At 37.7% G+C, this 13,357-nt stretch overlaps 1 protein-coding gene across 1 annotated transcript; it reads right to left on the bottom strand.

Annotated features, from left to right (window-relative positions):
* Positions 1 to 2,290: 2,290 nt before the first annotated feature.
* tmem170a (transmembrane protein 170A) lies at positions 2,291 to 13,105 on the bottom strand. The gene is made up of 3 exons (XM_061917359.1): positions 12,685 to 13,105; positions 8,450 to 8,620; positions 2,291 to 4,080 (listed from the first exon to the last, which is right to left on the bottom strand). Exons 1-3 carry the CDS (start codon positions 13,055 to 13,057, stop codon positions 3,950 to 3,952), a joined length of 675 nt encoding a protein of 224 aa, XP_061773343.1. The 5' UTR covers positions 13,058 to 13,105; the 3' UTR covers positions 2,291 to 3,949.
* Positions 13,106 to 13,357: the final 252 nt, after the last annotated feature.

Below are 13,357 nucleotides of genomic sequence, written 5' to 3'. Positions count from 1 at the left end.
TGAGGAAGTTCAAGTTGAAATTCTCATCAATAGCGCCAAAACAAAAAGGTGTGGACTTAACGTGTTTTATATGGTAATATGTGAACAGCTGGGAGAAATTGAAAAGGACACAATTTATTTTTGATGATTTATTTATATGATGCCATCAGCAGGCGAGCCATCGATTGTACATTAAAGCTGTGTGTACTTTCTGCTTCAGGTGTTCTGTATAAAATGAGCTGTTTTGTCAAAAAGATCTGTCAGTTGCTATTCCTGTTTAAACGGTGATGAAAACAAATATGAAGGATACCATTGTTTGGGTCAATATGGACTTCCTCGTGCTGCAAGTGTCTACATGCTTACTGCTCAGAGAACACAATGAAATAAATATATGTTTAAGAACAGGGGGAACTGGTGACTGCCTGTTAGTTGGTACAGTAAAACACAAGTTGAAAAAAGAAAACATGTCTAGAGTGTAGGCAGTGCTGTTAAGTTTTTCTGTCTAAATGAGTGGAGGATGCAGAAACTTTAAGGCATAATGCAGCTGATCTGTGGATAAACTAGTTTCAGAGGAATGTTTCTGTTTTATTCATAAGACTACTGTACTTTTCAGTTTTGTAAATAGTGGCTATTGTGTGTGAAGTCCTACTTAAGGTTATATTATGTTTAGGAAAGAGGTCATTAAATTAGGATAAATGTTGTGATGGTTGAAAAATGTGGATGAAGATTGTTTTATTTTACTTAAAATGTGTAGTTTCCCTCCTGAGAGATCTTCACCTTAATGTTGTTACGAGCTACCTGCAGGAGCTTAGTCTTCAGGTGGGACACCCAAGATGTACAGGTGTGAAGGTAGAGGCCTAAAAATACACTTCTCAAGGTCGGAGTTGGACATATAGGTATTGATTTATTAAAGGTTTGCGTGTTCTAAAACACGTAAAAACCTGATTGCACATGCAACGTTGACCTATAGCAGGGGTGTCAAACTCAAATACAGAGTGGGCCAAAATTTGAAACTGAACAAAGCCGCGGGCCAAGGTTGAACAAATTAACCTTTTAATAGGGACCCCAAAAAGTTTTGCATTGAATGTTGAACAAGCGAGACTTATATAACTTTATAGTGACATGCAAAATCGAGTTTCAAATAGAACTAATGATTTAAAAATAGCAATGGCATATCAAATCCAATTTAAATAGAAATTGAATGCGTCTTTTCTACTTGCAGCCTTCTCAGGTAAATATCAAAATAAACTTTTCCCACAGGCTAATAATACATTTTTGTATTGTAGCGTCCAGGAAGAGGTAGTACTGCAAGGGGTTCTGTGTATTTTTTCGGTTGTGTTTATGTTGTGTTACAGTGCGGATGTTCTCCCGAAATTTGCTTGTCATTCTCGTTTAGTGTTGGTTCACAGTGTGGCACATATTTGTAACAGTCTTAAAGTTGTCTATACGGCCACCCTCAGTGTGACCTGTAGGGCTGTTGACCAAGCTTGCATTGCATTAGCGTGTGTGTGTGTGTGTGCAAAAGCCACATATATCATGTGACTAGGTTAGCAAGTATGAGTATTAGCGATGAATGCAGTGTTACAGCGACACCGCTGTTGTATAATACCGGCGGGCCAGCTCTAATGTTAATTTGATATTTTCTCAAGGGCCAAATGAAAATACACGGCGGGCCATATCTGGCCCGCGGGCAAGAATTTGACACCCATGACCTATAGTGTGCAAAGTGTATTGTGTTTCTTTAGTAAGCAGAAAAAAGGCCTGCCATTCATTTTGCGTCTCTGTCTTCATTAATATGCAAAATATACGTTGCTCATCCAAACGCCTACAATACTGGGATGAGAGAATGCAAATATAATTATTGAGCACACGCAATGTGATTTATCAACACTCATCACCATTTTGCAGGCACTATTTTGTGTTTTATTGAGTAACTGCAAACTGACAGTTCCACAGACAGCTGCAGGATCAGTGCTCGCGCTAAAGATGGACGGATAAGAATCCTCCGTAATACGTGTGTGTCAAATTTTTGCATGGTTAGAAAAAAATATATTAGACATACTGTCTATTCAGCAACATCATTTTATAATTTTATAGCTGCTAGAGGACTTAAGGGGCTGATTAAAACAAATTCAATTTATGCAGTTGGTTGTCCTTTAGTATTTTTTGGCTGGGGAGTGGGAAGTGTGGCTTTCTATGCTTAGGCTGCTGCCCCCGTGACCTGACCTTGGATAAGGGGAAGAAGATGGATGGATGGGTGAAAATTACAACACTTTTATTTTCTTAAAGACATTAATTAATTTCAAAACAATAAATCTTAATTGAAGACTTTAATTACATGTAGTGACAATGAAGCAGTGTACTAATCATAAATATAAAGACTGCTCAACATAAAACCAGCTTCATAAAATGCATCTTTAAACTCAAATCATAAAACAATTTAAACTGAAGAAGAGCAATTTGAATTGTCCTGCTTCACTAAGAACATCAAATATATACATTTTATTCTCGTCAGATGGTGTAGCCCAGGGGTGTCCATAAGAGCCGCAAACTTCAGTAAAATTGAAAGACGCTGTGAGCCGATTTCATACATTCTGTACATTGAAGTAAAAAAATAAGTCAACTTCTGTGATTAATCACAAAAAAAGATTGCATGAATCACATACAGTGCATCTGTAAACTATTCACAATGTTTCGCTCTTTCCACATTTTGTCATGTTATAGCTTTTTCCAAAATTGAATATATCCATTTTGTCCTCAAAATTCTACAGACAATACCCCATAATGACAATGTTATTTTTATTTTATTTTTTTGATAAAAATTGCATTAAAACAAACAAAAAAAATATATAGTATTAACAGCCTTTGCCAAATACTTTGTTGATGCACCTTTGGCAGCAACTACTGCCTGACACCTCTTTGAATACGATCCCACAAGGAAGGCACAACTATGTCTTTGCAGAAACCTCTCATGCTCCATCAAGTTGGATGGGAAGCGTTGTTTTTTTTATCCAGGGTGTTTTAGTTTAATATTTTTACTACATTTTAATAAATACTTTCCGGATGACTTTATAGTGAATCCTGAAAGTTTGGACCTTTTCCACATTTTATTATGTTACAGCCTTATTCCATAATGGATTAAATTCATTTTTGTACTCAAAATGTAGCTGTGAATACTTAGGTCGATGTGATTTGTTAGTTTTTATTTTTAACAAATTTGCTAAAATTTCTAAAAACAACAACTTCACACTGTCAAAATGGGGTATTGTGTGTAGAATATTGAGGACAAAAATGTATTAAATTTTGGAATTATGCTGCAAGTGTGGTAAAATTTAAGCGCTGTGAATACTTTGCGGGAGCACTGCGAACAAATCACTTGTAAAAATGTATTGTTTGACAGCATTACTAATAACATCTCGATAACGAATTCATTTAATTTTATTGATCCGCACAGAGTAGATAAAAAACAAGCTGTGGAACGAAATTGGACCCTGTGTAGCACTTTGCACACTCCTGGTGTAGGCTCCTAGAATAAAAATAGGGATTAAGATCAATAAAGCGACACAGCACCAGCCAAGACACTCTATTCCATTTCTCTGACTAGTGCAGCTTGGCAAGCATTAACAGACCAAGCAACAATATCTCAAACTAAGTTGAATTGTTTGAATGACTTTCCAACTTCTGTACGCCATGTTTTCTCATCAATCCGTTGGGCCTCACGAGGTCCACTCAGTGCCGCTGCTTTCCAGTTTCTTATTTTTTTTTTCTGTGCTGCTTCAAGGGACAAAACAAGCAGGACCAGATCCTACATTTTGGATGTGAGTTTGCTCCACGGTGATGTTTTAGCAGGAGAAACTCCACACACATCATGTAATGATCACATGAGCACACCCAAGGCCTGTTTGGTCCTAAAATTGCCCGACCAGCAGAAAAGTGGGATTCCAATCGCAGCTAAGCGGCTCCGGCGCTGCTAAAGGGTGGCAAGCACCCGGAGGAAGGAAATAAGCAGGATGAAGAAGGACTGTCCCACACCAAACACCAGCGCCTCCAGAGACATCATCCTCTTCCCTGCTGCCTTGTACACTCCTGCAATGGCTGCACCTTACAGAAACAAAAAGATAAAACACATTTCAGGGTTTAAATTATTTTAGCGGATCAACAACAGGAAAACATACTACACATTGATAAAATGGACTTAACTTTTCAAGGAGGCAATGATGGCTGTCTTTGGTAGGGATAGGTACAAAATTCTGTCGGTACTACCAAGTATGGATAAATGTCAAATCAAAAGGGTGGTACATTTTGATACCTTTGTTACTTGTGATGTCATGTTTGGTTGCAGACTAAAAACGGGTTTAAACACATGATGGCGAGGAAAGAATCACTTAAGCAGCACTCAGAACGGGCTCAGTCAAACTGCTTCTAGGTAATGTTGCAATTATCAATGCCAACAAAGCAAGTACGCCTGGTAGAAAGCACTCAAACTTCATTAATTTTCCAAAATGTGCTAACTTGAGGCTTTGAGACACTTGTGATTAAGGGATATAAATAAATGTTGATTAATTTATTGATTGATTTTGTGCTGCTTCAAGAGACAAAACAAGCAGGACCAGATTCTACATTTTGGATGTGAGTTTGCTCTACAGTGATGTTTTAGCAGGAGAAACTCCACACACAGCATGTTATGATCATAACCTTTATGGACAGAATTTCTAGGTACAGTCAAGGCCTTGAGGGGATCCGGTTTGGTTGCTGCAGGATTATATATCTGCTTTTTGCAGATGATGTGGTGCTGATAGCTTCATCTGGCCAAGATATTCAGCTTTCACTGGATCGGTTCGCAGCCGAGTGTGAAGCGGCTGGGATGGGAATCAGCACCTCCAAGTCTGAGTCCATGGTTCTCGCCAGGAAAACGGTGGAGTGCCATCTCCGGGTTGCGGAGGCGATCTTGCCCCAAAATGGAGGAGTTCTTGTACTTCGGAGTCTTGTTCACGAGTGAGGGAAGAGTGGATCTTGGGGTCGATAGGCGTATCGGTGCGGCATCTTCAGTAATGCGGACGCTGTATCGATCCGTTGTGGTGAAGAAGGAGCTGAGCCGGAAGGCCAAGCTCTCAATTTATCGGTCGATCTACGTTCCCATTCTCACCTATGGTCATGAGCTTTAGGTTTATACCGAAAGGACAAGATCACGGGTACAAGTCGCCGAAATGAGTTTCCTCCGCCGGTTGGCGGGGCTCTCCCTTAGAGATAGGGTGAGAAGCTCTGTCGTCCGGAAGAAGCTCAAACTAAAGCCGCTGCTCCTTCACATCAAGAGGAACCAGATAGGTGGTTCGGGCATCTGGTCAGGATGCCAACCAAACGCCTCCCTCCATTCTACACAACAAAGCAGATGGAAACTTGGAAAAGCGTGGAGGTCTACAACTTCTTTGAGTGTGGCTGCTTCAAGAAAATTGGTATCAAGATTCTCCTGGATAAATATGCATTGTTTTTGCTCGGGTAAGGTTGCATTTTTATGATTTAACTTTGCGTCTACTGATGCTTGTTACTGTTGCACACGCCGTTTACGAGTAGCGTGCCATTCCCCGTCCTTAACAAAATATGACTACAGATGTCAACATTGTGTATGTACTGAAAGATTAATTTATGATTGCTGCCTTTGGTAAAAACTGAACTCTTTTGCTCACGTTTGCTTTCTTTTATTTAGACTCGCCAAGTTGGTGCGTTTCGAAACACTCGTAGCAAACATGTGTTTAAGCAATAAAAATCACATCAGGATAATATCTAAATCGAAATAATAAACATAAAAAATAATACAAACAAACCTTTAACCTCTTATGGTCCAAGCTGTTTGTTTACATGCTTTTTTTATTTCTCTTTGCTATTTAGGCTTATTGGACCCTAATTAAAATAAAAACAAGAAATCATCTTTTGATATGATGTACTTAGTCCATAAGTACACAGATGTGTACTTTATATGTAGTGACATGCTAATTTTTATTTTTACAACTTTTTTTTCAAATTCCATTGTATGTTATAGTCTTCTGACACCACCAGATAGCAGTATAAGTGTCCATATGTCGGCATAAGACCTCAATTCGGTGGTGTACAGAATTTTGGAAATAAAAGCTAAAAGGTGCTGTCCATGCATGTGGCCGCTAAGGCCTTCCTAATTGATTACTGCAAACTCATGCATTCTTCGACTCTGCTTCCTTGTACAGGAGTGTGTGCTGCTTATCTCCTCGTTTCTAAACACATTTCACTTATCCTCCCTTTATGATTACCTCTGAAGGAAAGCTGAAAAAACATTTATCCTTTTCCCTTTCTGAACAGTTCGCACAGCCAAAAACAACACAAGCAAAGGCAAAGTGGCTACTGGTACCCATTGAAAACTAAGCTGGCTTGACCACCACCAGTATTCATTGGGCGGGACGTCTGTAACATCCCAGCAATACAATACTTGCCAAAGAGCCTCAGAAATGTAATAAGAAAACAAGATATAACAACTGGACAGAACAGTCATCATAATCAGCTCATTTTTAAATATTAGAAAGAAAATGTGTTTTTTAGTTTATTTATGTACACGGACAAAAGTACTGAAAATTAGTACTGTTGAGTACTGGCATCAATTCCCAGGTACCAAAAATTGGTAGTACCGTATTTCCATGAATTGCCGCAGGGCATATAGTATGCGCCTGCCTTGAATTACTGCCGGGTCAAACTCGCTTCCCAAAATAATTAGCGCATGCTTAGTATTACCGCCTGGTCAAACTCGTGACGTCACGAGTGACACTTTCCCTGTCATCATTTTCAAAATGGAGGAGGCTGATTTCAATACCGATAATTTGAAATAACATAAAGGGAAGAAGATTAAGAGCTATTCAGTAGGATTTAAGGTCCAAGCTTACATCACACTCAAATTTTTACTGCATACCTTTGGTAAGTGCCGGAGTGAGAAGAGGTTTTAAAATAATTAGCGCATGCTTACTTTTACCGCATGCCTTTGGTAAGCGCAGGAGTGACAAGAGGTTTTAAATTAATTAGCGCCCCGGCGGCAATTCAAGGAAATACGGTATATTGGTTCAAGTGTGAAAGGTACCCATCCCTACGCTTGTTTGTGACTAAATTTGCCGGACTATAGGCCTTTCATTCAGTTTGTCTCTTAACAGCTTCCACCTCGACACGATGCTTTTTGTAACCATTATGTATGGATATTCGACATATCTTTTTGGCCAAACTGGTACATTAGAAAACTAAAATTCAACAAAGTTGAGGAAAGGACATTCCAGAAGCGTGATGTCAGCCTGCTTTATCGATTCCATCTTAACATTTCAAGCAAGTTTGGTTGAAAAAAACACGGCTGCCATCAAGGAAAACATCTACAGTATATTGCGGGAATTAGAAAATAATTGGCCATATGTCATTAACCATTTGTCTTATGATTAAACATTTTTTGAGGATATCTGGATTATTACTAGCATCTCTTCTAAAAACATATTGAGCACAAACTATACCACCAACGCCATTTGCAGTCATGTGAAAACATTACAAACCATGAGGTGTCATCCTTTATTTTTTACCGCTGATGGAACATTTGAACTTTTTTAACTACCATTCGCATGGCTCAATACTACTATATTTATGGTCAGTTGTGGGATAAAATAGTATATGACTGCACACTCCACCTGCTAATTAGTATGGACTAGTATGCAGAGTACCGTATTTTTCGGACTATAAGTCGCAGTTTTTTTCATAGTTTGGCCGGGGGTGTGACTTATACTCAGGAGCGACTTATGTGTGAAATTATTAACACATTACTGTAAAATATCAAATAATATTATTTAGCTCATTCACGTAAGAGACTAGACGTATAAGATTTTATCGGATTTAGCAATTAGGAGTGACAGATTGTTTGGTAAACTTATAGCATGTTCTATATGTTATAGTTATTTGAATGACTCTTACCATAATATGTTACGTCAACATACCAGGCACCTTCTCAGTTGGTTATTTATGCCTCATATAACCTACACTTATTCAGCCTGTTGTTCACTATTCCTTATTTATTTTAAATTGCCTTTCAAATGTCTATTCTTGGTGTTGGGTTTTATCAAATAAATTTCCCCCAAAAATGTGACTTATACTCCAGTGCGACTTATATATGTTTTTTTCCCTTCTTTAGTATGCATTTTCGGCAGGTGTGACTTATACTCCGGAGCGACTTATATTTCGAAAAATACGGTAGTGTGATCTTTGCTCTGCTCACTGGTAATCTAGTTGTTTATTGTCAATACATAGCAGCTAAAAAACTATTTAAACGATTTCTGTAAAAAAAAATAAAAAACGTATCTCATAATCTTTCATTAAGTAATTTCACTATGCCATAAAGTAGCAGCACGCTGTAAACTGGACTCCAAATCTACAGTTAACTATATGCTTATTTATCACACAGTGACAAAAGCGGAGAACCTACTGGTGAGGACTCCTCCACCCACTGGTCCAACAATGCCCATTAAGAGGATGGCGATGGGCATCAGTCGGGCCATTTTGTGCTGCCGAAGTGCAACGAATGCCAGCAGAGTTGCAGGAAGGTGGAAGATCATAGAGGAGACTGCTGCCCACATAAAAACTCCATACCACATCTCTGGAAAAACATAATAGCATTAACATATGCACACATATTTACTCTGAACACTTTTTTTTTTTACATTGAAAAGAAACAGAGTAAAATAATATTGACCTGAATTGAGAGATCATTATTGACGGAGTCAATGTGTAAGTTTAAATACAGACGTTTATTGATTTAACATTTAATTATATTTTCTTATTGGCACACATGTAAAAAAGTAAAACTAAAAACTAAACAATATACAATTTGTTAAATATTTTTAATCCTAACAAATCCATATAATAATACATATCCAACATCAGAGGATTTAAGCAAGATATGATTGTGTTTCTAACTAACCATGACCTCAAAATCATCTCCACACATGAATCTTTAGTAATTATTTAATTTTAGTATCTACTGGTTATGAAGTCATAAACACATTATGTCTGACAGCTTGCTTCACATTTATCAGGAGGGAGGATACATTAAAAAACTAGTTGAAGAAAACATGCCGGTGAGCTGGTTAGGATCAAGTTACCGTGGTAACTGAATCTGAGTTTTACTTATCCCACTTTTTTGGAATTTATAATCCGAAATGTCCCCCGTCTCAGCGTTTACATCAGGGGTGCCCAAAACTTTTGCATCCAAGGGCCAAAGTGAAAACGTGGCAATGGTCCGCAGACCAAACAGGGATTTTTTTTTACCACGCAACAGCACGACCTGTGAGGAATTTAGCCTTTCTATCGCCATATATAAATACAAGTTGTGTGTTTAATTCAGTTAACATGCAACACTGCATCTTTTATGTACTACTATTTCCAGAAGTTGTTCTGTAACCAGATCCTCCGAGATATTTCATCTCATCGCTTTCAAACTTTACCGAGACAGATTAGACCAGGGGTCTCCAAACTTTTTGACCAGGGGTTGGCATTGGGTTAAAAACAATTTGGCCAACAGATACAGCTTCAATAGCCGTATTCCCATGGTCAAGCCACTCCTGAACTCTAGACAACGGAAGTTCCCTCAGTCAGCAATGGTTTGGGGAGCCATGTCAGCTGCTAGTTTTGGTCCACTGTGTTTCACCAAGTCCAGAGTCAATGCAGCTGTGTACATGCTTCCATCTGTTGTAAAGCTCTGTGGAGATGATGATTTAATTTTCCAGCATGATCTGGCACCTGCTCACAGTGCCAAAACCAGCAGTAACTGGTGTACTGACCATGGCATTACTGTCCTCGATTGGCCTGCCAACTCTCCTGACCTAAACCCCATAGAGAATTTGTGGGGTATTGTGAAGAAGAAGCTGAAAGACACCAGACCCAATAATGCAAATGAGCTGAAGGCCGCTATTGAAGCATCCTGGGCATCCATAACACCTCAGCAATGCCACAGGCTGATTGCCTCCATGCCACGCCGCATTGATGCAGTAATCCATGCAAAATGATTCCCAACCAAGTACTGAGTGCATTAATTGACATTTTCAAATGTTTGATTTTGTTTTGCTGTTATAAAACTTTTTTTTTACTTGGTCTGAGGAAATATTCTAATTTTTTGAGATATGATTTTTGAGTTTTCTTAAGCTGTATGCCATAATCAGCAATATTAAAATAATAAATGGCTTGCAATATTTCAGTTGATGTGTAATGAATCCAGAATGTATGGCATTTTCAGTTGCATTACGGAAAATAAAGGACTTTATCACAATATTTTAATTTTATGAGACAGTCCTGTATATACATATATAAGAAAAAACCCAGACACCATCTTTGTAGTTTTTTTTCTCCTGCGTGGACTTCCGTTTCCCTTTACAATGAGTGAAGCTGCACAAAACCTTGTGTCTGCAATTGTAAATAATTTAGTTTTTAAGTTTTGTGTTTCTTTTAGAATGTGTACAAAGTAGTATACATTAGCCTATTGTTAAAATTATGACAAAAAACATAATTTAAAATATATTTCTGTTATTGTATTTTTACATTAATAGCTGTTGTATTGTTATAGGATGGCTTGTTAAACATTTCATAGGATTTTCAGAGGGAGAAAAAAACAAGACATTGAATATAAAATGTAAAATTAATAAATACATAAAGAGAAAAAGAAAAAAAATGGTTAAAAGCCATCGTCCCGTGCATTTTTTTTTACCGTCCCCGGGACGACGGGACATCATTAATGTTAAACCCTGGAAGTTACATTTTATTGTTTGCATTATTTGTTTCAGCATTGCACTTTAAAGATGGTCCCTCAGCTCTTTGACAGCTTTGGCTCTTTTTTAGATCAGCAGACGGACTCTAAGTGTTTCTTATTTGCAGTATACATAAACTTTTCTCATTTCTATTACTTCCATATATATTTAATTTCCTTAACCGACTGAAATAATAATAATAACAATAAATAATTTCAAAGTCTTTGCTAGCCGTTTGTGAAGTTTTGTACTCGTGCGCTACGTTCGCTCACATCCTGTTCATCTCCTGGGGGCTAAGCCCCCCCTGTCCTTAAAAGCTAGTGACGCCCCTGATTTGGACGCTGGCGGACCGTAGTTTGGGGACCCCTGGATTAGACACATGGGCGATGCTAAAATTTGAAGCATTATTCGGTTTTCAATAAAAGAAAATGGGTGAAGCATGGCAACCACATCTGCGGTCGCCTCCAAGGTTTCTCATTGTAGCCCATTGGGTTGAGTTTTTCCTTGCCCTGATGTGGTCTCTGAGCCGAGGATGTCGTTGTGGCTTGTGCAGCCCTTTGAGACACTTGTGATTTAGGGCAATATAAATAAACTTTGATTGATTGATTGATTTGTCAACTGCGCTTCATTCACTAACAGTGTTACAAAAAAGATAAACTACAATAGTACAAATACTGGATATAGAGAACATACAACCCCTGTATTTATTGAATCGAAAATATTGAAATTCACCGATTTGGTGCACAGATGATTTATGTATTTAATACTTGTTTTCTCACTATGGTATATTAATTATTTATTATTTGTTCACTGTTCTGTTACAGAGAACAAGGAAATTGGATAAAATTGCAATGGTATGAAGAGAGGTAGGATTAAATAAGATCAGCTTCTTCCTACTCCTTTTCGGACGTGCTGTAATGAAACAACTGGAAATATGTGATGCACTACATTATATCGCAGTGGTTTTCAAATAGAGTTACGCGTACCCCTGGGGGTACTTGAAGGTATGCCAAGGGGTACGTGAGATTTTTTTTTAAATATTCTAAAAATAGCAACAATTCAAAAATCCTTTATAAATATATTTATTGAATAATACTTCAACAAAATATGAATGTAAGTTCATAAACTGTGAAAATAAATGCATCCATCCATTTTCTACTGCATGTCCCTTTTTGGGGTCGCGGAGGGTGCTGGAGCCTATCTCAGCTGCCTCAGGGCGGAAGGCAGGGGACACCCTGGACAAGTCGCCACCTCATCACAGGGCCAACACAGACAGACCGAAAAAATGCAATATTTAGTGTTGATAGCTAGATTTTTTTGTGGACATGTTCCATAAATATTGATGTTAAAGATTTATTTTTTTGTGAAGAAATGTTTAGAATGAAGTTCATGAATCCAGATGGATCTGTATTACAATCCCCAAAGAGGCCCCTTTAATTTGATGATGTAAAAATCTTTATTTATAATTGAATCACTTGTTTATTTTTCAACAAGTTTTTATTTATTTTTATGTCTTTTTTTTCAAATAGTTCAAGAAAGACCACTACAAATGAGCAATATTTTGCACTGTTATACAATTTAATAAATCAGAAACTGATGACATAGTGCTGTATTTTACTTCTTTATCTCTTTTTTTCATCCAAGAATGCTTTGCTCTGATTAGGGGGTACTTGAATTGTAAAAATGTTCACAGGGGGTTCATCACTGAAAAAAGGTTGAGAACCACTGTTATATCGTATGCATGTTGGAAATAAACTGAAACTGAACTAAAGGTTTAAGTTGTTATGTAATCATTTGGAATCTGTAGCCAGACATCATGGATGCTTGTAGTTAAATCGAACATTTCAGACACAAACGCAACAAAAAAGCAGACATGAGAGCGATAATAAAGCGATATCAACACAAATAGAATCAAACCTACCTGAGAAGTCGCCAAGGGATGTGTCGTTGTTTCCGTACGTGCCGTTTTTTCTTGGCACTAAATTCATACTAAGCATTTTCTGGAAAATGTCATTCTCGCTATAATCCTCCATGACACATTGATGTATAATATGACGATTGAAAGATCTCGGGGAAGACCGAGTATTAGGAAAGATAGAACTTGCACTGGAAATAGTTCCTGTTGTTGTTGTTTTCTGGCTTTCTTCTTCGTTACCGGATGGCAAAGAGCTTCTCGGTGCATTACTACGCCCCCTCTGACATGTTACGTAAAAGCACAACTTATCTGTGACAATAGCTAGTACTACAAATACAGAAAAAGATATGTAAAATATGAATAATCTGAAACATAGCATACTATATTTGTAAACTCCTTCTTTCCGTAACACATTATAGCCACCAAGAGCTAAAAAAAACAAAACAAAAAACAATACTTCCGGTTTTCACAATAAAAGCACTACGCATCATATCAGTGTTACTGGGGCGAAAAGGGTTTCAGAGAAGTTGCTGTCAATAAAAAAAAAATCAGTTGAGTTTTTACTGTTAGTTCAATGGGTTAAAAGAACCCATTGAACAGGCTATCTTTTAATCTCAGTAAAACTAAAATAATGCTATTTGGTAACAGTAGAAAAAGAGCATCAGACACTAATACAAAT

The sequence above is a fragment of the Nerophis ophidion genome, linkage group LG12 (genome assembly GCF_033978795.1).
Source record: "Nerophis ophidion isolate RoL-2023_Sa linkage group LG12, RoL_Noph_v1.0, whole genome shotgun sequence".
NCBI classification, from domain to species: Eukaryota; Metazoa; Chordata; class Actinopteri; order Syngnathiformes; family Syngnathidae; genus Nerophis; species Nerophis ophidion.
The sequence above is the reverse complement of the archived record's forward strand: the minus strand, read 5'-3'. Positions and strand labels throughout refer to the sequence as shown.